Source organism: Acinonyx jubatus, chromosome E2 (genome assembly GCF_027475565.1).
Source record: "Acinonyx jubatus isolate Ajub_Pintada_27869175 chromosome E2, VMU_Ajub_asm_v1.0, whole genome shotgun sequence".
Taxonomy (NCBI): Eukaryota; Metazoa; Chordata; class Mammalia; order Carnivora; family Felidae; genus Acinonyx; species Acinonyx jubatus.
In genome coordinates this window covers 3,525,228-3,547,351 of record NC_069396.1, presented here as the reverse complement: position 1 = coordinate 3,547,351, position 22,124 = coordinate 3,525,228, and the positions used below count along the sequence as shown (strand labels likewise).

The window sequence follows — 22,124 nt, the reverse complement described above, 5'->3', positions numbered from 1 at the left end:
AAAAAAAAAAAAAAAAAAACAAAAAAACCACAAACCCAGCAGCCCAGCCGTCTAGCTTTAGAGGTAAAATGTGAAGACAGGTTTTAAAAGAAAGGTATCAAGGGGTGAGGTCTGAGCTCCACAGGACTCCTGGTTCTCCCCAGTACCGTGCGGTTTCATTCCAGAAGAGTCCCCAGATGAAAAGGCAAGTCCTGTCATCCGAAAGCAACCCTCTGAACTGTCCCCTTAAATGACAGAGAGCAGTCTTCTCCGTGTCTGGCCCTTCAGTGCTCAGATAACAACCATTGGCTGTTTGTTGGAGGACAGCTGGGGAGCGATCTGGAACGGAGAAACAGTGCTTGAGTCACGTCAGGTGAGTTTGGGCTTTGAACACTAAAGGGCAAACACCAGAAACTGTTCTTTCTGCTCAGCTGATCACGCGTGTAAAAGCGATCACTCCGAAAAGCCCGAGGGAGAGCAGGCTCCTGACCGCGCTACTATCAAAAGCCAGCTGGGTACAGAACCTTCTATCCCTTGTATGCCTCCAAAGCATCATTTCTTCCCTCAAGGTAAGGTAATTTCCAGAGCGATTCTAAACCGCAATTGAAAGGTATTTCTCCTCGGAAAAGAAATGATCCTTCCTTGAGACACTGCCTCCAGCAAAGTCTCCCCTCTCCATCAAGGGCAGCAGCACAGGCCCTCCCAGAACAATGCCTTGAGCCTCGTCACGTGCCCCAGAGCACACAATCCATTTTCCCCACGCTTTCCTTTAAGTTCTTAGTTCATGAATCTCCTTGTGAAAAGTCTACAGGGTCACCACTGCAGAACCTTTACTCCTTCCTTTGTCCCATCTCCAGCTTACTTATGGCCGCCTTTCCCAGGCCCCGGACTTTCTTCATTCTGTTCTCCTAAGGCCTTCTCATACAGGCCATGTCTTGCAAATCTGTGTTTGGGTTCATCTTTTCTTTGTATAATCAATCCAAGGAATCCTAAATCATGCCAAGGCCACATGTCCTGCCACCTCCAGAATGGCTTCTGAATCCAAAGATGACCTCTGGTGTGGTCTTGTACGTTTTTTTAACTTTGAGAGCTTACGTGCATGCACGCACACACACATGGCAAGTGGCAGAGAGAATCCCGAGCAGGCCCCATGCTGTTAGCGTGGAGTGCCACGCAGGGCTCAGACCCACAAACCAGGAGATCATGTCCTGAGTCCGACGCTTAAGGTACTGAACCACCCAGGCGCCCCGCTGGCTTTCCTCCTGATAAGCAGCCCTGCACCTTAACCAGAAGTACCCAAGAGAATAGTCTGAAGATTACCCCTGACCTCCATTTGACCAGTCAGGCCATTTCAGCCATGGGACTTGCTCCCTTGGTAGTAATGCAGAAGAAAACCCCAGTTAAGAATTGGGCGGATTCTGTCTTTATTGGGCTCAGATGGTGAACTGTGTCCTTCTCTGTGAGCAAACTCAAGGAGAGGCTAAGTTTAGCCCAAGAGATCAGCGTTGGTCAAGAAAGGAAAGTCCTAGGCCACATCGCCACTCCTACTGTATCACTCTTTAAAACACAAAACATCACCGAATGCTCACCCACACGACAACCACCGGGAGGCCGGGGGCTGTGCTAGGAAAGATCACATGTTTCGCCAAAGCTGCTTTCTTCCCCCCATAAAAGAACAGCTGGCTCCCAGAGACAGATGTGCAATTCAAGTGTCTCGATGACTGAGCACGAACCTGTTGCTTTCCACCAATGTCACGAACCCATTCCTTGTTTGGGTACACAGTTTCTCAGGCGTTTAAAAACGGTTCTGGAACACTCCAGAAATCAGAGTGCCCCTACCACGTCTTGGGCACGCACACATACCACCTGGCACGCCTCCGGCCGGCCTTTCTTTACAAATTCGGGTCTTTCTCTAGAAGTCTTGCGACTGGACGCTCTCCGAAGGTTGCAGGTTTGTACGGAGTTTGTACATGTGATTGAGCGCTTGTGTGAGGAAAGCCCCGCTGGTGTTGATTTCCATCAAGGTCAGGTTATCCAGCTAAAACGCAAGAGAAAACCGACTGGGTTGGTTGAGGAGTGTTTGATTTGAGAAAATGTAAAATCCACTGAGAGGGGGCGTCCCTCCGCCCCGCCCCCACCGCGCCCACCTTGGCATGGGCCTCCTGCTGCCGCACAAAGCTGTCCGCAGACACCCGCAGTTTGGCGATGCGAGTATCCCACACATCCTTGATCAGGGTCCGGATCTCATCCGCTTTCGGGATGTTGTCTGAAGCACTGAGGGAAGCAAATGTGAAAAAAATCACGTAAGGAAGCACTTGGTAGACTACAGACGGCAACATCTGGGGAGAAGCGGCCTTTACTTTTTAAGCAGGCTCCACACCCAAATGGGGAGCTCAAACTCACCACCCGCCCCACCCACTGAACCAGCCAGGCGCCCTTCCAGGTAGAAGCGGCTGTTTAAAAACTGCTGCTTGGGCTCAGGGAAACACGAGCCGTTATAAACACAAAATGCGTTTCCCTTTGTTTTCAGTTTGAAGAGGTAGAGGTTTCTAGCAGGTAAGCTGGGTGCCAAGAAAATTCAGCCACGATCCATCCGCACAAAGTTACTTGTGCTCGTGTCAGCTGCCCCGCGGCAGGCCGCAGCGCGAGACCTTCGGAGAGTGAGCTGGAAGTCGGACATCCTCTGTCTCAGGGTAACGGAGCGTTCTGTGCCGTAGAATTTCCACCTTGAATGAAGTTGCTTCATGGGCTGGCTCAAAGGTCATGACTTCCATGCTCACGCCTCCTCGTTTATCCAAGGGCTTACAACCCACCAGGGGAAGACAACAGCTCTGTGCCGGGCACTGGGCTCGCACCACAAAGCAGTTCCGGCCTCCCCAAAGCTCTGAAGGCTAGGGACGGTCCCAGTCCACAGAGAACACAAGTTCGCTTACAGAAACCGAAGAAGAAACTGCGCATTAAGCGTAAACCCGGCAAACCTATATCCAGTGAATTCTGGGTAAAAGTTTGGAGTCAGCAAGGGTCAGCGTGACCGCCGTCCCATTGGGAGCTAGATTTTCAACTAACCTTTGAAGGAGAAGACAAAAGAGAAGACGAAAGCAGAGGCCAACACCATCCGCCACCAGGCATGCTGGGAAAGCTGAAAGTAGCTTGTGATCAGCAGTGGAGAATCAGCAGTATAGAATCTACACGGTGGATTGGACTGAAGACCCAAACATTTGGATCTGACGCCCTGAATAGCAGGTTAAGGAACAAAGGACCCCAGCTACTTTGTTAACTGAACCGCAGAACAAAGGTAAAATTAGGGCCCCTGGCCGAATGAGTTACAAAGAATTCTCAAACAAGAGTTTCGATAGGAACCGCATACATAAGACACTGAACTTCAGAAACTAAACATGTTGGGGCGCTGGGGTGGCTCAGTCGGCTGAGCATCCGACTCTTGATTTTGGCTCAGGGTCACGATCTCGTGCTGCGTGCGATCGAGCACGGCGCCTGCTTGGAATCCTCTCTCCCCCTCTCTCTGGCCCTCCCCTGCTCGTGCTTGCTCAAAAAATAAAAAATAAAGAAACAAAAAAACAAAACAAAAACTAAAGATGAGCAGGCCCCTCACCTCGGCGTCCGTATTTTCCCTTCCAAGCCACCTTCTCTGCTGCCCCATGAGGCTCTCAGATCCGCTGGACACCCTCCCTGGTCCTCTGCAGCCCCAGAGTAACGGCCCGGGCTCCCCTACTCTTCACACCTGCCCCAACAGCTCTGCTTCCCCAAACAGAACAGGTCCCTGCCTCCTACCTACAGCGTCCTCTCCTCTCGTCAACTGTCCCTCGTTTTTCAAGCCAAGGATCCCTTCTCTGGCACCAGCAGGCGGCTGCATCCCGACATAATGGGAACAGCACTCCTCCGGCTGCCGGTCAACAGGCTCACACGGCTCGCCCACTGACTGGGCGTGTGAGCAGGGGACAGGCAGAGAGGAGAGCGAGACAAAGAAGGCCACACCCCAACGTGGGGCTCGAACTCACCAACTGTGAGATTATGACCTGAGCCAAAATCAAGACGTGGACGCTTAGCTGACTGAGCCACCCAGGCGCCCCACGCTTTTGTTATTTATTTAATTTTTTGTTTCCAGAGAGCAAGCACGCGTGAGGGGGGGGAGGGACGGTGGAGGAGGGGGAGAGAGAGAGAAACTTAGGCTCCATGCTCAGCACAGGGCCCAACAGGGCCCAACTGAGCCACCCAGGTTCCCCCCATTTTGCAGATCACATTCTAGTATCTCCCAAGTAAAACTCATCCACGCTTGCCCGCCCCCCTCTACTGACGTCATTCGTTCATTCAACAAACGTGTGCACCAGGCACCGTACTAGTGCAAATTAGTCCCTACCCATTCCCACTAGCACTGGGGTGGGGGTGGCAGGGCACAGCCACGCGAGTGACTACGAGACCACAGCTGACAAACGCCACGGGGCTACAGAGCTGCCGAGAGGACAGGCACACAGAACTTGTGAGAGAGCCCCCGTCGGGCTAAACCAAAGGAGGGAGCAGAGAATAGAGGGACCTACTGGACACAGGGAACACAGTACGGAAGCCCCGAGGACCCTGGTACGTGTACAGAAGTGAGAGGCCGACGTGGGAATCAGAGGGAAGAAGGTGTAAGAGCCGTGAGAGAAGGCAGGAGGCGCCCAGGCTAGGCGGCGCTTTGCAAGCCGTAATCAGGACATCAGCCCAAACCCCGGACAGGCTCCAAGGAACAGGGGAGTCACAAGCCGCTCCGTCTTTAAAAGACTACTCTGGGGCGCCTGGGGGGCTCAGTCGGCGAAGCGTCCGACTCTTGATGTCAGCTCAGGTCACGATCTCCTAGCTGTGAGATCAAGCCCCATGTCAGGTTCCTTGCCCGGCGTGGAGCCTCCTTAAGATTCTGTCCCTGCCTCTGCCCCTCTTCCCAGCTTACTCACTCGCTCGGGGGGGAAAAAAAAAAAGTTTTCCTCTTGAACAACAAAAAAGCAGCAGCCAACGGGGAGCCAGAACTGGACACAGGGAAACAAGATGTGACTGCACTAGCGGGCTTTCATTACAGCTAGGGTTCCGAGCGAGCGCGAGCCCTCTGGCCTTTCCTGCGGAGGCCGTGCGAGAACTCCCGCGCACAAAGACCGAGGGGTAAAGCTTCACTCATAGAGCCCAGCTACGGTTAAGAACAAAGGCTGGAGAGGACAATGGAGGCTCACACCTGGGTCCAATGCCAAGTGACAGAGAGCCGAGGGACGGCCTAGGAGAGGGAGGGGTGGGAAGAGGAAAGGGAAAAGGAGGGAGCCCAGGCAAGGGTGCGTGCACACACACGCCTCCCGGATTACCGATCTGAGGAACCGGGTGGCCAGGGACGCCGCTGACCCCAGAGGTGAACGTGCGACAGGATAGGAGGGACAGGCCAGGGGAGGAGAATCACGAGTTGTATCCCACAGGTGGGCTCTAAGAAGGGAAACGTACTTACTGATTTAACAGGAGTTTGGTAAGTTCCATGTAGTAAGGGCTAGGCATAGGGGTAAATGTTTCTTCCTTTCGCTCGTGATCCCTAATCTTCTCCAACTTTTCTGAAATTTAGAAGAGTATACGTTTTACCATCACCACACCCAGCGTATTTTTTAAGCCTTCCAAATGAACCAAATGTCTCTATTACCTATTCGATTAACTAACAAAAACATGAAGAAGAAGAAAACACTTTTTGGAATAACACACCAGTCACCAGATGGTTCAGGGTCTATTTCCCCCAATATTTCTCTTATGGAAGGTCGTAAATTTCCTTCACCGTTGCTGCTTTGGCCCGCAGGGCCTATTACTGAAGAAAGGACGTCAGAGTTCTTAGGGAAAGAGCACAGCGTCCTGCCTTTGATGCACAAAGGGACGGGCTGCTGGAGAAACTTACTTAGGCGTCTTCCAGAAGAGAGCAGGACGGCTCTACACCGCGGCCGCTGCGGCCGGGGCGGGGGGGCGGGGTGAGGACACTGGAGGGCTGAATGCTCGCAGCCGGAGTCACTCGGTGGAGCCCAGTCCCATCTCCCTGTCTCACTGGTCTGAGAAAGTCCTGAACCTGAACCGGCCACTGTTGCTAAAGGACACACACACACACACACACAACTATGCTGGGGGGTCTCGCTCTCAGTGGTGGCCCCCATTCTCCCCTGGTGCCATACTGCAGCCCAAAGTTCGAGCCTCACACTGGGTGTAAACATTCTCCTGACAGCAAACCATTTTTCCAAGAGTTAAACTTCCTTTCTTCGACCACTCAGGGGGGTGTGTATTCTACCCTTCCACCAACACAGCTCACCAAGACCCCCATGGCCTCTGCTCAGCCAAACCCAATGGTTCCATCTGTCCTCACATCTGACAAAGATCAAACCTCCTCAGGGTAGATTTATTATTTGATTTCTGGAACACCATGCTCTGAGTACTCTTGTCTCGCGGATTCTTCCAGGCCTTCCTGACCTCTCTCTCAACACTGGGAGATAGAGCTCAGTCCCCTGACCCCTTCGCCACCCAAACCACATCCCATGTGGCTTCATCCTGCCTCATTTAAATACCATCTAAACACTCCTGATGACCTCCTCATTCATATCCCCACATCTCCCCTTCCCAAGCTCCCTGACCCAAGACTCCTGCTCACATGATTTCTACCTGGATATCCAATAGGCACCTCCAGTGTAACATGGTCAAACCCCGACTCCTGGTCCCCACCCCAGCCCTTAGGCTCCTGCAGTCTCCCCCAGCTCAGGGAACAGCACCTCCGTATCCTTCTGTAGTTCAGGCCAGCAACCCTGGCAACCGTTTTTTTGTTGTTGTTGTTTTTAAGTTTACTTATTTATTTTGAGAGAGAGAGGGAATCCAAGAGGCTCCATACTGGCAGCACAGAGACCGAGGCAGGGCTTGAACTCATGAACCGTGAGATCAAGACCTGAGCCGAAATCAAGAATCTGACGCTTACTTAACCAACTGAGCCACCCAGGCACCTCCACCCTGGCATCCACTCTTAACTCTCCTCTCAGATCCCACAGCCCGTCCTTCAGCAAATCCTGTGGATTCTTCCTTCAAAATACACCTGGGGGCACCTGGGTGGCTCAGTCAGTTGAGCGTCCAGCTCTTGATTTGATTTCGGCTCAGATCTTGTCACAGTTTGTGGCTTTGAGCCCTGAACAGGGCTCTGCGCTGACAGCGTGGAGCCTGTTTGGGATTCTCTCGCCCCCTCCCCCTCTGCCCCTCCCCTGCTCACACGCTCTCTCTCAAAATAAACAAACTCAAATACGCCTAGACTCCAACCACGTCTGCCCACCTCCAGCAACTGGGCAAACTACTCTCAGCCTGGGTTATGCCTCACTGCCCTCGCCCCACGCACATCTTCTCTGTACAGCTGACCGATTCTCCTCCAGTATCTAAATCAGTATGAAACACCTCTGTTCAAACTCTGCAACAAATCGAAAAGACTGACATCACCCAACGTTGGCCAGGATGCGGAACAGTGGGAGCTCTCCTACACTTCTGGTGGGATAAGTGACAGCCCAACCACTCTGGAGGGCTGGCTGACAGTTTTTTTACAAAGTTAAGCACAGTCTGCCCTGTGACCTGGCAATCTGCCACTCTCGGTATTTACCCAAGAGAATTAGAAACATAGATCCACAAAAAGACTTGGACAGGAATGTTCCTAAGAGCCTCATGAGCAATGGCCCAAAATGGGAAAGGCTCCAAACATCCGCCAACAGAACAATGGGTGACCGAACTGGAGTACTCTACCGTGAATGAAACACTGCTCGGCAACAGAAGAATGATGTAATGGCATGTGCAACAGCCTTAAATAAGAGAAGTCAACACCTACCAGGTGATTCTGTTTAAAGGACACCCAAGAGCAGGTAGGACTCCGCTATGGCCGCGGCATCAGAAGGCAGCCCACTCCCAGGCCGAGCCTACTGACTAGTGCTGTTTCACTAGTACTCACCCCAGTGTGGCCTCGGCCAGTGAAAAAGCTCGGGTTAACGCCCTCCACACCTTCTCTGGCCCTGACGGGCCTGCGACAAGACAGCCTCTGCCCCCGTCACCTTGGGTCTGGATGGACCCAAACTGCCGGAACAGGAGGTAGCACTAACAGAGCCAGACCTGGCAGCGTTCCCTGCTTTGGCAAGAGCCCCTCAGCAGAAGGAGCTGGGGGTTTCCCTTTGTGGCAGACCCACCAGGGCCGCCAGCCCCCACCTTTAGGACCGGAAGGAGAAGATGCCCACAGTCTTTCCGGAAGTGTACTTGAGAGTGGCTGGGTCGGAGGGTCCTTGCTTCTAGGAGGGAGGTGCCCCCGAGTGATTCCCAATTGGCAGGGGATGATCAAAGTCACTCAGAGGCCGTTCATATTCCGTATGGACCCCCCATTCCAAATAAAATGAATGTTCTTTGCTAGAATGAGCCGCTTTTGTCTCAGGGAGGAAAAAGACCACAAAGGCTCAGGATGAAGCCTGTCTGCATTGTTGTGTCTCATTTTCTTTTTTACTGAGGCATAATTAACGCACCATACAACTCACCCATTTAAAATGTACAATTCGACAGTTTTTAGTATATTCAGAGTTGGGTGTGATCTTTGGGTCTTTTTTTCGCTAGCATCACGTGTTCAAGGTTCATTCAGCTGTAGCATAACAGGTACTTCCTTCCTTGATATGGCCAAATAATATTCCCTTGTTTGGGATGATGCATCATTTGCATGCATGCCCTACCATGTAAGAGGACTCTGAGCCACATGCTAGCCTATAGAAGTATTTTCTAAGTAAACCGTATCCTTGATGTGGGGCTGAAACTCACGACCCCAAGATCAAGCGTTGCATAGGGAACCAGCCAGGGGCCCCAACAGAGTTATTTTTTAAAAGTCCCAAGAAATGCCCCTTCAACGTCGTACGATAGTTTTAAATGTAAAGCAAGTTGAGGGGCACCTGGGTGGCTCAGTCGGTTGAGCGGCCGACCTCGGCTCGGGTCACGTTCACACGGTTCGTGAGTTCAAGCCCCGCGTCGGGTCTGTGCTGACAGCTGAGTGCGGAGCCTGCTTCAGATTTTGTGCTTCCATCTCTCTCTGCCCCTCCCCTGCTCATGCCCTGTCTCTCACTCTCTCTCAAAAATAAATTAAAAAAATGTGACAGCGTGACATTGGTTAATAGCCATGCGCGAACTCTGCCAGGTGAGTCTCCAACCACTCATTAACTTCAGCTGATCAGCGGCTGGTGGCCTGCGTGGAAGGGGCCCCCTGCTTCCACCCGAAGGGCGGGGGTCACCCCAGCTCCGCTCCACCCACATGCTTACCCACATCCATCCACTCAGGAGGAATCAGCCGACACTTCTGTCTTTGTTTCAGGTTAATCGCCAACCACAGAGGCACCTCCACCGGTAAGCCGGGGTTGAAAGGCCCCAGGTCCCCCTACCAAAAGAAAATCAAGCCCCCAGTAAGACAAAACAGGGCAACGAGCGTCACCGGACCCCACTGCTGTCCAACAAGAGAAAGGGCGCCGCGCAAGCCGAAACCCAAAGAAATCTAAAAGCCCAGCTGCGAACACAGACCCAGGGAGGCCGCTCCAAGCGAGGGAGCAGAACTGTGCTCACCTGCGCACACCTGGCCAGCCCACCGGGGCCGGTTTCGGGGAGGACGGGGAACAGCTGAGGGGCCGGGCCCAGCCCGCGGACTTGGTCTCTCCGGGCCCAGACTCACAACGTCGCCCCATCTGTTCGTCCCCTCGTCTCCTCGGCGTCCCTCGCCCTCCGTTCCCCCCTCTCGTATTCCGACCCCCCTCCCCGCCTTACTCCCCCCGGCCACTCAGGGTTCCCCCAGGACCACTCGGCGTCCCCCCACCCTGTACTCCCCCCTCCCAGCGACCACTCGGCGTCCCCCCACTCCGTACTCCCCCCCCGCCACTCGGTGTCCCCCCCACTCCGTACTCCCCCCGCCCCCGCCACTCGGCGTCCCCTATCCCGTACTCCCCCGGCCACTCGGGTCCGCACCCGTACTCCCCCCCCCCCCCCCGCCGCCCCGCACTCCTCCCCACCACTCGGCGAACTGGAGGCCAGGCGTCCGCAGAAGCTCCGACACTAGGGCCTTTCTCAGCAGCTGGGGTCTGAGGCAAATGCCCGGCCCAGCCCTTACCCCGATGAGGTAGATCTTGTCCAGGCTGAAGTTTGGGATAATGGTAACCAGCTCCTTCTCCGCCAAAAACTCCACTTCAGCCGCGTCCATGCTGGCGCCTCCCACAGCTCTTCAAGGTCCAGGGAAGCGCGGAAGCCTCAGCTTTCCCGCCACCGCGCGGGGCCCGACCCCCGGCCGGAACGAGCATCGGCAACCAATAGCAAAGCGGCGCTCTCCCCTGAGCGGCGGGAGGCGGGGACCGCGGCCGCTTCGAGCCTACGGATTGGCGAGGGTCAACGAGGCTGAGAGCAGACCACGCCCCCCGGCTGCGGGCCGCGTCCCCAAGCCGCGGGGCCCCGGCCCCGCCCCTCAAGCGTCGCCGTCCCGCCCCTCTCACATCCCAACCCCGCCCCTCCCGCGGCCCGGCGCCGCCCCTCTTATGGCGTGACCATGCTCCTCTTGCGGCCCGACCCCGCCCCTCCCTGATCGACCCCGCCCCCGGCCCCGCCCCTCTGATGGCCCGCCCACCCCCTCCCGCGGGGCGGCCCCGTACCTTTCGAGACCAGGCCCCGCCCCCTCACGTCCCGCGTCGACGTCCTACGCCCCTTCCGCGTCCCGGCCCCGCCCCTCTCCCGGCTCCTCCCCGCCCCGCCCGCGACCCGAAGCGTCCAGACCCCGCCCCCTTCTCACTCCTCTCTCGGGCTGTGCCCCTGGTTCTGCCCGTCCTGCTGCTCAGTTGTCACTATGCTTCCGTGTCCATTCACCTGTCCCGGACGCCTAATCGCCAACACTCTGATTCAAACTGTGGGTGGAGTTCGGGGGACTTCTACGTTGGGTCCCGCACAGGGCCGGGAGAAAATGCATTTATTATTAGGCCACGGCGTGACCTGGCTGGACAGACGGCGCCGGGGCCCCAGGGGAGTGAAGGAAAGCCTAGTTCTCTTAACTTCACAGCCTTCTGTCCTGTCTTTACATATTGGTCAGAACCTATAAAAATGCGCATTCCTCCACCCCACCCGCATGTTCCAGCTCAGAAAGTTCGGGAAGAGGCTCAGAGTTCGTACGTGGGCAAGGACCCCAGGCGAGTTTCCTGAAGGCTGCTGCACAGTCCCTCCACGCGGCGAGCTTTTGTAATATCCGGTAGTGCTTCTCACACTCTTCTGTGTCAGAATCCCCTAGAAGGTGTCAACGTGGACGCTTGTAGAAACTGAATGTTAACCAGGGCCAGGAAAGCTTGCTGGGAGGTGAAGCTGCTGGCTGCAGGCTAGAAGGGACAGGCGGTGGGCTGAATCTGAACCCATGATCTCTAGGCCCTGGAGACAGGCGGATTCCAGTGCTGTGAATGCGACAGGAAAGCTGCCCCACCCCAGGTAGCCCCATGTTTTCCTCCCTAGCCCCCCTGAAACTTGCGCCATGCACCTGCCTCCTGTAGGGTTGCCAGAGAGATGAAGTAAGGCCATAATTAAGTTCTGCCCACCCACATGGCCTAGAAAGCTATGTCTGCTGTTTATCTGCTTTGGAAAATCTCCTTCATTGTATGCCATTTATTAAGACAAACACTTTCAAAGCCTGGCTATCTCAGTCTGTGGAGCAGGTGACTGTTTTTTTTTTCTTTTTGGGGGGGTGGGGGGCTCAGGCCCCTGCCTCTTTTTTTTTTTTTTTTTTAAGTAATCTCTACACCCAGCGTGAGTCTTGAACTCATGACCTTGAGATCGAGAGTCAGATGTTCTACCAACTGAGCCAGCCAGGCACCTCAGAGGGAGCTATTCTTGATCATGGGGTCCTGAGTTAGAGCCCCTCATTGAGCGTGGAGACTTTTTGAAGCAAATAAAAGGGGGGGAATAAATAAAAGGTCCCTCTGGATGCTGTGCGACGGAAGGCAAGTGACTGCTTTGAACCTCAGTGAATGAGAAGAACCCTGGGATGTTTGGGGAGCGGGGGGAGCTGCAAGCCACCTGGTCCCTCCTGAAATAGAAGCTCCCTCAGGCATCTGCAGAGGGTGTATGCCAGCTTGTCTGGGTTTTGACTGATAGGGGAATGTTTTCTTGACTGGCAAATATTTGTGCTCCGCAGTTGGCGAGGCTTCCCTCCCTGATTTTCACAGCCTGGAAAAGAGCAAAGGAAAAGAGCTGGTGGGAAAGCTGAGGTTCAGAGAGACCACGCACGACGGGACGAGTGGAAAAGCTAGCAGAGCCCGGGGGCCACATCACCAGAGTCTCCTTGTCCTCGTCTGTAGAACAGGGGCAGGGCTGCCCTTACCCCACTGGGCTGTTGAGAAAACAAGATGAGATGGCGAGCATTACACACTGCAAAAATGATGACATCTTCGAGTCTCAAACAGGAGCATACGTCGGGGTCACCTGGCCGGGGGAGGGGGGCGGTTAAATGTGTTTCCATACCCAGAAGCATGACTCGCAACACTTGAGAGGTGGAAACCACTCAAATGTCCTTCAACCGAGGGACAGAGGAACGAAACATAGCCTGTACATACTGTGGAATATTATTGAGCCACAGACAGGAATGAGGAACTGATTTGTCTACAACGGGGATGAACCTTGAATTCATTATGCCACGTGAAAAGAGCCAGTTACAGGGACGCCTGGGTGGCTGAGTCGGTTGAGCGTTGGACTCTTGAGTTTTGGCTCAGGTCAGGATCTCATGATCGTCCTGCTTAATTAAGATTCTCTCTCTCCCTCTTCCTCTGCCTCTCACCTGCTCACCCTTTCGTGCTCTCTCAAAATAATAATAAAATAATAATTAAAATAAAAATAAAATGCCTTCCCTAAGCTCCAGATGTAGACTTTCTGATTCAGTGACCATACACCTTACTGTCTCCCTGGAGGTTTTTGTAACTGGGAAAATTGGAAATTGGAGGGATTTGCTCCAATATGGTTCAGCTCTGAGCCACTCTTGAGGTCCAGAGAGGACTTCCAAATGCCTGTCCTCACGGCTGGTCTTTGAAAGTGGGGGAGACAGGATACAGATGAGGGGGAAGGAAAGGCATAGGGACAGACCGGAGGGATGTGGCGCAGGTAGCCTGTTGCTTTAGACTGGGTGGTCAGAACTCTCACACCACTACTGGCTCTTGTAAAACAACGCCTCCCCTCGAAGGTGGGGGTGACCTGTGTGGTAATGAATTAAGAGCTGGAGATGAAATAAATGGGGACAAAGTGACAACCCTACTGTGCAGAAGAATTCCAAACGATGTCTATAGAGACTCTGCCCTCGAGAAGGTGGATACAGGAGGGGCACCTGGGTGGCTCAGTCGGTTAAATGTCTGACCCGGCTCAGGTCATGATCTCACGGTTCGTGGGTTCGAGCCCCACGTCGGGCTCTGTGCTGACAGCTCGGCTCCTGGAGCCTGCTTCGGATTCTGTGTCTCCCTCTCTCTGCCTCTTCCCCGCTCACCCTCGGTCTCTCTCTCTCAAAAATAAATAAACAGTAAAAAAAAAAAAAAAACCAAAACTATCAAATTCATCAAAAACAGAGTCTAAAAAACTGTCACAGAGTGGAGAAGGCTAAGGAGACATCACTCAATGTCACTTGGGGTCCTGGAACAGAAAAAGGACATTAGGGAAAACCTGAGCAAATGTGAGTAGGAGTGGACTTTAGTTAATGTTAATCACAGTATATCAGGAAACAAGTGCTGGTGAGGATGTGGAAAGAGGGGAACGTCTTCCACTGCTGGTGGGAATGCAAACTGGTGCAGCCGCTCTGGAAAACAGTGTGGAAGGTCCTCAAAAATGAAAAATAGAACTACCCTACGATCCAGTAAATTCTACTACTGGGTATATATCTAAAGAACGCAAAAACACTAATCAAAAAGATACATGCATCCCTGTGTTTATTATAGCATTATCTATAATAGCCAAACTATGGAAGCAGCCCAAGTGTCCACCAACCGATAAATGGATAAAGAAGATATGGTGTATATATACAATGGAATATTACTCCGCCATAAAAAGGATGCAGTCTTGCCATTTACAATGACATGGATGGAGCTAGAGAGTATAATAAGTGAAATAGGTCAGAGAAAGACAAATAGCATATGATTTCACTCATACGTAGAATTTAAGAAATAAAACAAATGAAGAAAGGAGAAAAAGAGAGGCAAACCAAGAAACAGGCTCTTTTTTTTTTTATATTTATTTTTGAGAGAGCTAGAGAGACAGTGTGTGAGCAGGGGAGGGGCAGAGAGAGGGAGACGCAGAATCTGAAGCAGGCTCAGGCTCCGAGCCATCAGCACAGAGCCCAATGCAGGGCTCGAACTCACAAACCATGAGATCGTGACCTGAGCTGAAGTTGGCCGCTTAACCGACTGAGCCACCCAGTCTCCCCGAGAAACAGGCTCTTAAGGACAGAGAACACACTGATGGTGACCAGAGGGGAGGTGGGTGGGAGATGGGAGAAATAGGCGATGGGGATTCAGGAGGGCACCTGTCCCGATCAGCATCGGGTTGTGTGAAAGTGTTGAATCACTGGATTGGACACCTGAAACTCATAAACACTGCACATTAACTAACTGGAAATAAACCTTGCACCTAAAAAAAAAAAAAAATAGTGTATCAAAATTGGTTCATTAATTTTGAGAAATGGATCAGAGTAGGGCAGGGGGAACTAGGCGGGCACTCTATGGGAATCCTCCATAGTATTTTTGCAACCTTTCTGTAAATCTAAAGCTATTCTAGAAAAAAAAAGAAAAAAGGAAAGAAAGAAAAGCTTATTTAAAAACATCTTGGGGCAGCTGGCTGGCTCAGTTGGTGGAGCATGTGACTCTGGGTTTCGGGGGGGTCATGAATTCAAGCCCCCAGGCTAGGTAGAGGGACTACTTAAAAAAGAGAAATCTCTCCTTTAGGGGCTCCCCCAGGCATCTAAACACCCCTGGAATTGAACCTGTTGCCTCCTTCAGGATAGTCAGGGCTACAATACCTTCGGTTACATTAGAATTCAGCCCAGCAGAACGGCACTCGGAAAATGAGTCAGCACCTTGGACTTGGGACCTTAAGGCAGCAGACCTTTCCTACAATGACACAAGTGTCCTGGAGCTGCCCCCTCCAGTAAGGCAGCCACTTAGCCCCATGTGGAACCTGAACATTTGCAGTATGAACCACAGACTCGGGCCCGGGGTCCTCTGAAGGGTCAGGCAGGCTTGCATCTGACGTTGGGCACGCGACCCGCCGACGCATCCCCGCAGGTGATTCTTGGGCTGAGCGTGTTTGGGAAGCACCTGTGGCCCATCTGTGCAAAGCGTGTTCATTCAATCCTTGATTAATTTACCTTAAAGTCTGAATCCCGGCCACGTGAGGGCGATTTTCTTCTAGGGAGGGGAGCGGCCCGGCACGGTGACGAATTGCCCTGCAGAGTGGAGGAGGTCGGGGAGGCACCACCTGCTTGTACAGGGGAATCACCTGCCCTATGCCCAGGCCACACCTGGACTGAAGGAGTCACCACCTCTGGGGCATGGCCCGGCCAAGGCTAAAGGCCCCTGAGCTGATAAACGGACTCCAGGCTCGTTCCTGTGGCCTCTGGGAGGAGCCCGGGGGAAGCTGTGACTCACAGCTGGTGTCACCAGGAGGGGGCTGGAATTATAGTCACGGCTGCAAAAGGGAAATGCAGACTGGAAAACACCTTCATTCCCTGGTCTCGGCTGAAACAAGTCATTAGATAGCTCAGAGCAGGGGCCTGATGATAGGGCAGGATGGCTTCCCTAATGGGGACGGGCCACCCAGCTGAGCCCCAGGAGCCTGAGAGCCATGGCTCCCACGTGGGGGGCTGTCTCCCCTCCAGGGGCTCCAGGGTGAGGGTGATAACATGACCTTGTGGCCAGCAGTGACTCTGACCGACAGGTTCAGCTGACCGGCTCCAGCTGTGGCCCACTCTGAACGTCGCCACCTCCCGGAGCCACCGCGGGGCTTGGGGGAGGATGACACAAGTGATGCTCAGAGGTGAAGGCTCCTACTCTAGGCGGGAGTGGCCTTCCTCAGGACGGCCCTCGAGGCACCAGTCTCCCTGCTGAGTGTGCAGCAGAGGCCGGCTCTCCAGGGCGTGCTGGGTGAGCTGAGGACAGGATCCTGAGCTCCACGAAGGGCCTTCGGAGGGATGTAGGTTGGGGCGTGACAAGAACAGACTCACGTCTTAGGACCGAGCTGCTGTGGACGCAGCGGGCGTGGGAGGCTGGAGCAGAAGTCCAGGTGAGCCGTGGCAATGGCCTGGCCTAGGGCAGCCGGGGGGTGGGGTGGGGGTGAGGGGTGCCAAGAGTAGGGACCGTCTAAAAACAGAGCTCAGAGAGTACCTGCCGATCCAGAAAAGCCCTGCAGCACAGGTGGCCAAGGCGGTTCCATCCACCTGTGGCTCCAGGCAGCCGCCCTTCCCCGGAGGGCCCGCGACCTTCCCCCTCCAGGCAGGCCTCCAGGGTTTGGCGGGGGGAGCCATCCTGCCAGCCGCTGAAGCACATCACGGCTGAGCCGGGCGCTCTCAAATGGCTCCGACATGGTGCGAATACACTCTTGTCTTTCTGCCATCTGCTGCTGTCATTAAAAAATTACATTTCCATCTGTTTTCACGCTTTTCTCCCCTCCCAGCCTCCCCTCCCGGAGGCATGCAGCGTGAGTCCCTAGTCAGGGGCCGGGACGTTCCCTCCCCTCCTGGAAGCTGGGAACTTCTCAGGGACACGCCCGGGTTAGGGGTGACAGGCTCTCTCGGCGGCCAGAGCCCTCCATGCCCCTCTGTTTCCTCTCCATTTGCCATTTCACCGCCACCCTGCTCCACACACTTGGGGGGGAGCCATTTACAAAGCGTTTTTATTGTTGGTTTTAATCGGCATGCTCCACTCTGGCATCACAAATAAATGAAAAATAAACTACAGACATTAGTACCCATTTCCCCCAGGATGTATTTAAGGAAGAAGAGAATCAGGAAGTGAGAATCGGGGAGCCATGCTTTGGGCTCAACTAAGTCATCATTCTAGACCAGCTCCAGAGAGACACCCACTCCCCACCTAAATATAAGCACCCCCCCCACCCCCCGCCTTTAATTGAAAGAGGACTTCGGCTGCCTCCGTTCTGACCTCAAACTGTTTTTTGTTTTGTTTTCTGAAGATTTTATTCTGGGGGCGCCTGTGTGGCTCAGTAGGCTGAGCCTCTGGCTTTTTTTTTTTTTTTTAAATTTTTGAGAGAGGGGGAGAGAGAGAGGGAGGGAGAGAGAATCCCAGGCAAGCTTCTCTCAGTCATTACAGAGCCCGACACGGGGCTCAATCCCAAGAACCATGAGATCATGACCTGAGTCAAAATCAAGAGTTGGTCACTTAACTGAATGAGCCACCCAGGTGCCCCTGAGTGTCTGACTCTTTTTTTTTTTTTTAACTTTTATTTATTATTGAGAGATAGAGAGAGACAGAGCATGAGCAGGGGAGGGGCAGAGAGAGGGGGGGACACAGAATCCGAAGCAGGCTCCAGGCTCTGAGCCGTCAGCAAAGAGCCCAATGCAGGGCTCGAACTCACAAACTGTGAGATCCACCAACTGTGAGATCACGACCTGAGCCCAAGTCGGACACTCAACCGACTGAGCCACCCAGTGCCCTAAAAAGATTTTATTTCTTAAGTTATCTCTACGCTGAACGTGGGGCTCGAACTCACAACCCTGAGATCGAGAGCCGCACGCCCCACCAGCTGAGCCAGCCAGGTGCCCCTGGCCTCAAGCTTGCTGCTTTGGGTTCTTTCCAGCAACTCTCTCCGCTCAGGCAGAAGACCCTGAGGGCAGAGCATCCTGTGATGGGAACAGAAGCTGTCCCCTCAAGTGATAAGCCCATCAGCCCTGACAGCCCGCCAGACCTCTCGTGACTGACCCCAGACAGTGGTGCGTTTGGCTTCACTTCCTACCTGCACGCACCCACCCACCTTTGCCCCACACTTTCCTGAGATAAACTGGAAGTGTTTTCTGGAAGTATTTTCGGCACTTTGGAGAGTCTTTGAGCCGCTGGTCTGCTGTCTTCCCAGTGTCGGCCTCAGAGGAATAAATCCCTTTCCTGTCTCTGCCTCTGGATTTTGTCAGCGACCGGCGGCCAGACTTGGTCTGTTGGGGACCGCTGGAGTCCAGTGCTCGGGCACCCCTAGGCCCCACGGCTACACAACGAAGGGCCAGGTCCACACAGAACTGAACAACTGCACAAGGTTGTGACCACACAGGTGGGCCTGGTGGCTCTTCTCAAACACAGCTTTGCAAACATCAGCATTATTGGGCACCTCCTGGAGGACTTTTTGGATCCTGGGCCACACGTTTTTATTCTAGGTTCTGTGTGTTCGTACGTTTAAACTCCCTCCCCCCCCCCAAACCTACCTACTATCCCTGCTTGAAGGTCAAGGACACTGAGGCTCCAAGAGGTGAAGTCACTTGCTGAAGGTCGCCCAGGGACGGACAGGGACTCAGGCTGGGAAGCAGGAATACACGATCACAGCTGCAGAATCCATCCCGGACTTCCCAAAACATAATCCGCATTGGAAGGAGATCCCTACTCAAGGATCCCTACTCAAGACAGCACACTCAAGTTCAAGAAACACTAGGGTAGACCAGAACGTTCCTCAGGGATGCCTCACCGACACCACCAAGGGGACAAGGGCACGGAAGGCGGGGGGGTGATAGTGTGCTAACTCCCATCCGTAGGGAAAGAGGGGTGCTCCCAGATGTGTGAACTCCCCGGCCCTGGCAGCTGACCTTGAGAGCCCCCAGCTCACCTGCCTCTGCTCCAGAGAAAGCCTTGGAAAGAATCGGGCAGGTGGGGACACCGGGGTGGCTGAGTTGGAGCCCCACATTGGGCTCCACCCTAACAGCACAGGGCCTGCTTGGGATTCTCTCTGCCTCTTTCTCTGCCCTTCCCCCGCTCGTGTGTGTGTGTGTGTGTGTGTGTGTGTGTGTGTGTGTGTGCATGTGCGCTCTCTCGCTCTCAAAATAAATAAACTTAAAAAAAAAAAAAAAAGAAGGGGCGTCTGGGTGACTCAGTCGGTTGAGCATCCGACTTTGGCTCAGCCCATGATCTCGCGGTTTGTGAGATCGAGCCCCGGGGTCGGGCTCTGTGCCCTCAGTGCAGAGCCTGCTTCGGATCCTGTCGCCCTCTCTCTGCCCCTCCCCTGCTTGCACTCTCTTAAAATAAATATTAAAAAACAAAAAGAATGGGTCAGATGCTTGCCGTGCACCCCATGTTCATACCTTCAATGTCCCACAATCCTCAGGTGCCCGTGGCACTGTCTCCATTCCCCGCATGAGGAAACTGAGGCCCAGAGCTGTTGGTGACCTGCCTGATCATACTACTAACATTGACTGTTCATTCCGTGCCAGGCACTGTACAGGGGTTTTACACAGATTATTTTACCTAATCCTCAAGATACTCCCCATATTATCCTCTTTCTGGGTTAAAAAAAAAAAAAAAGGTTCAGAGAGGTCAAATGACTTTCTAAGATCACACAGCAAAAGCGTCCTTGCTGGTACCCACTCCCCCCATTCTTTCTCATGGCTCCTATGAGGGCTGCAGTGGGGTGCCCGGCCCCCCATTTTCATGCCCTCCCTGGGCGAGAGCTTGCCCTGAACAGGCCCCCTCCACCTCGCCCCTCCCTTGTGGGAAGAGAAAGCCTCCTTGAAGACAGAGGCAGGTGCTGGGCAGTGAGTAGTGTCATGGGGTTGACTGCAGCTTTGGGTGCAGATGTCACCAGGAAAGGTCCCCGTCCCCTTACTCAGTGGGCAGCCACCCGAGGATGCTGGCTTTAGCACCGATCAAGCCTCCAGCTACAAGAGGCCAAAAGCCCAGGACTGGTGTGGACACCTTGGGCCCCATGAGAGCAAGGGAACTCACCCTGCCCTGCGAGCAAGCCACATCCAGCATCCTGGGACCGCACAGCCTCTGACCAGCCCCTCCTGCCGGGGCTCCAGCTCACAGCCCACTTCCTGTTGCCATGGGCACTAAAAGCCTGGGATGAAGCCATGATTAGCCGCAGCAGGTTGCTGAGTGGGCTGGAGGCCTCTAAGCTGTGCTCAGGGAGACGTGGGGGCTCCCTGCCGGCCTGTAGACTGAGCCGGTCTTCAGGGCTCGTGCCCAGCCCCAGCCCTGAGGCCCAGCATCCCCCTGGTGCCCAGAGTCATGGACTGGGGGGCCCCCCGAGTCAGGAGCAGGAGCTGAGAATACCCTTGCGTGGCCTGGCTTGTGCTGCGTGCTCCTGACGCCCTCCACGAGAACATACTGGAGCGGTGGCTGGCCACAGCAGGAGACACACAAAGCTGATTTGAACCCAGCTGCGGCCTGACAAAGCTCAGCTCCTCACGGCCACCCAGAGACCAGGGAGTGAGACACGGAGGCTTGCTGTTCCAAGCCGCTGAGTTTGGGCAGCATGTGTGTGCCCATCTGTTTGTGTTGCTGGAACAGAAGACCATAGATTGATGACTTACCGACAATGGAAACGGATCTCTCGCGGCTCTGGAGGTCGGGAAGTCCAAGATCAAGGCACCAGCACATTCGGTGTCTGGTGAGGGCCTGCTTCCTGGTTCAGAGCTGGCCGTGTCCTCCCACGGTGGGATCTCTCTGAGGGTCTCTCTCGTAAGAGTGTCAGTCCATTCCTGGGGGCTCCACTCTCATGACCTTGTCCCCTCCCAGAGGGCCCCCCCCCTTATACCATCACAGTGGGGATTAGGTCTCAACATATGAATTTGGGGGGTGGGTACACATTCGTCCTATAGCAGGGGTTGTTTGTTACACAGCAGTATCACAGCAAAAAGAACGCTGACTCATACGCTATCTCTAAGCGCTCCCTCCAAGAGTATCTTAGAAGTTCAAAGTGCTCCGAGGTGTGCCTGGCACACAGCTAGCTGTATGAGTGCTAAATAGTAAGCACTTGGGGCGCCTGGGTGGCTCAGTCGGTTAAACAGCCAACTCTTGATTTTGGCTCAAGTCACAGACTCATATTTGACAGGATTGAGCCCCACGTCAGGCTCTGCGGTGTCGCAGAGGCTGCTCGGGATTCTCTGTCTCCCTCTCTCTGGCCCTCCCCCACTCTTTCTCTCTCTCTCAAAATAAATAAATAAAAAACATTAAAAAATAAAAAAACTTGAGTGCCTGTTGTGAGCTCTGGGAACAGGCTGGTGTATGAGACTGTGTCACTACCTTCTGGAATTTTCTTTATTTTTTAAAAATGTTTATTTATTTATTTTTGAGAGAGAGAGGGAGAGAGAGGGAGCTCGAGCACAAGCAGGGGAGGGGCACAGAGAGACAGAGAGCGAGAATCCCAAGCAGACTCTGCACTGTCCGTGAAGAGCCTGATGCGAGGCTCCATCTCATGAACCGTGAGATCATGACCAGGGCCAAAATCAAGAGTTGGATGCTTCACCCACTGAGCCACCCAGGCGCCCTATGGAATTTTATTTTCTAAGGGTCATGTGTCAGGGCGCTGGAGGGTTGGCTGTGGGTACGATCAGCCCCAGCTGGTGGACGGGGGTGCCCGATCACCTGAGAACTTGCACGTCAGTGATTATGACACAGGGAAAGGGCGTCTCTCTCATAGGAGACGGGTGGGACAGACAGGGTGCTGTGGAGTTGGGGCCAGAAAAGACTCCCAGCCAGCAAGGCCCGTCGTAGAGGAGCACCAGACTGCACGGGGCTGGGACCCAGGGACAGGCAGTGCATGAACGCGGTGACAGATTATGCTTTCCCAAAACGGCCCCCATCTCCCATCCCTATGCTCTTCCTGCAATGTGCCTTTGACCTTGTTCCTTCCATCGGAGTGGGGGGCCGGGTGGGGTCCACAGAAGAGGCTCCGATGGCCCGAGCTGCATCTCAGTGCACAGAGGGCCACGTGGGCGGGAAGCAGGGCCAGGGAAGGCCACCCCTGGGACCCAAGGCAAAGTGGACGTGCGGGCCCTCGTTCAGCATCCAGGTCAACGCCTGGGTGGCTCAGTTGGTTGACCGTCCGTCCGACTCCGGCTCAGGTCATGATCTCAACGTTCATGAGTCTGAGCCCCACGTCGGGCTCTGCTCTGACAGCAC

At 54.1% G+C, this 22,124-nt stretch overlaps 1 protein-coding gene across 2 annotated transcripts; it reads right to left on the bottom strand.

Moving 5' to 3' along the window:
- Positions 1–89: 89 nt before the first annotated feature.
- On the bottom strand, positions 90–10,382 carry GINS2 (GINS complex subunit 2). Of its 2 annotated transcripts, XM_053209952.1 has the most exons (6): positions 10,124–10,382; positions 9,289–9,403; positions 5,459–5,558; positions 2,127–2,253; positions 1,843–2,017; positions 90–318 (listed from the first exon to the last, which is right to left on the bottom strand). In XM_053209952.1, exons 1-5 carry the CDS (start codon positions 10,211–10,213, stop codon positions 1,892–1,894), a joined length of 558 nt encoding a protein of 185 aa, XP_053065927.1. In that variant the 5' UTR covers positions 10,214–10,382; the 3' UTR covers positions 90–318; positions 1,843–1,891. The 2 variants fall into 2 exon arrangements, with proteins under 2 accessions (XP_053065927.1, XP_026932147.1); XM_027076346.2 differs by lacking the exon at positions 90–318 and having other exon boundaries at positions 1,387–2,017; positions 10,124–10,380.
- Between the last annotated feature and the right edge of the window lie 11,742 nt (positions 10,383–22,124).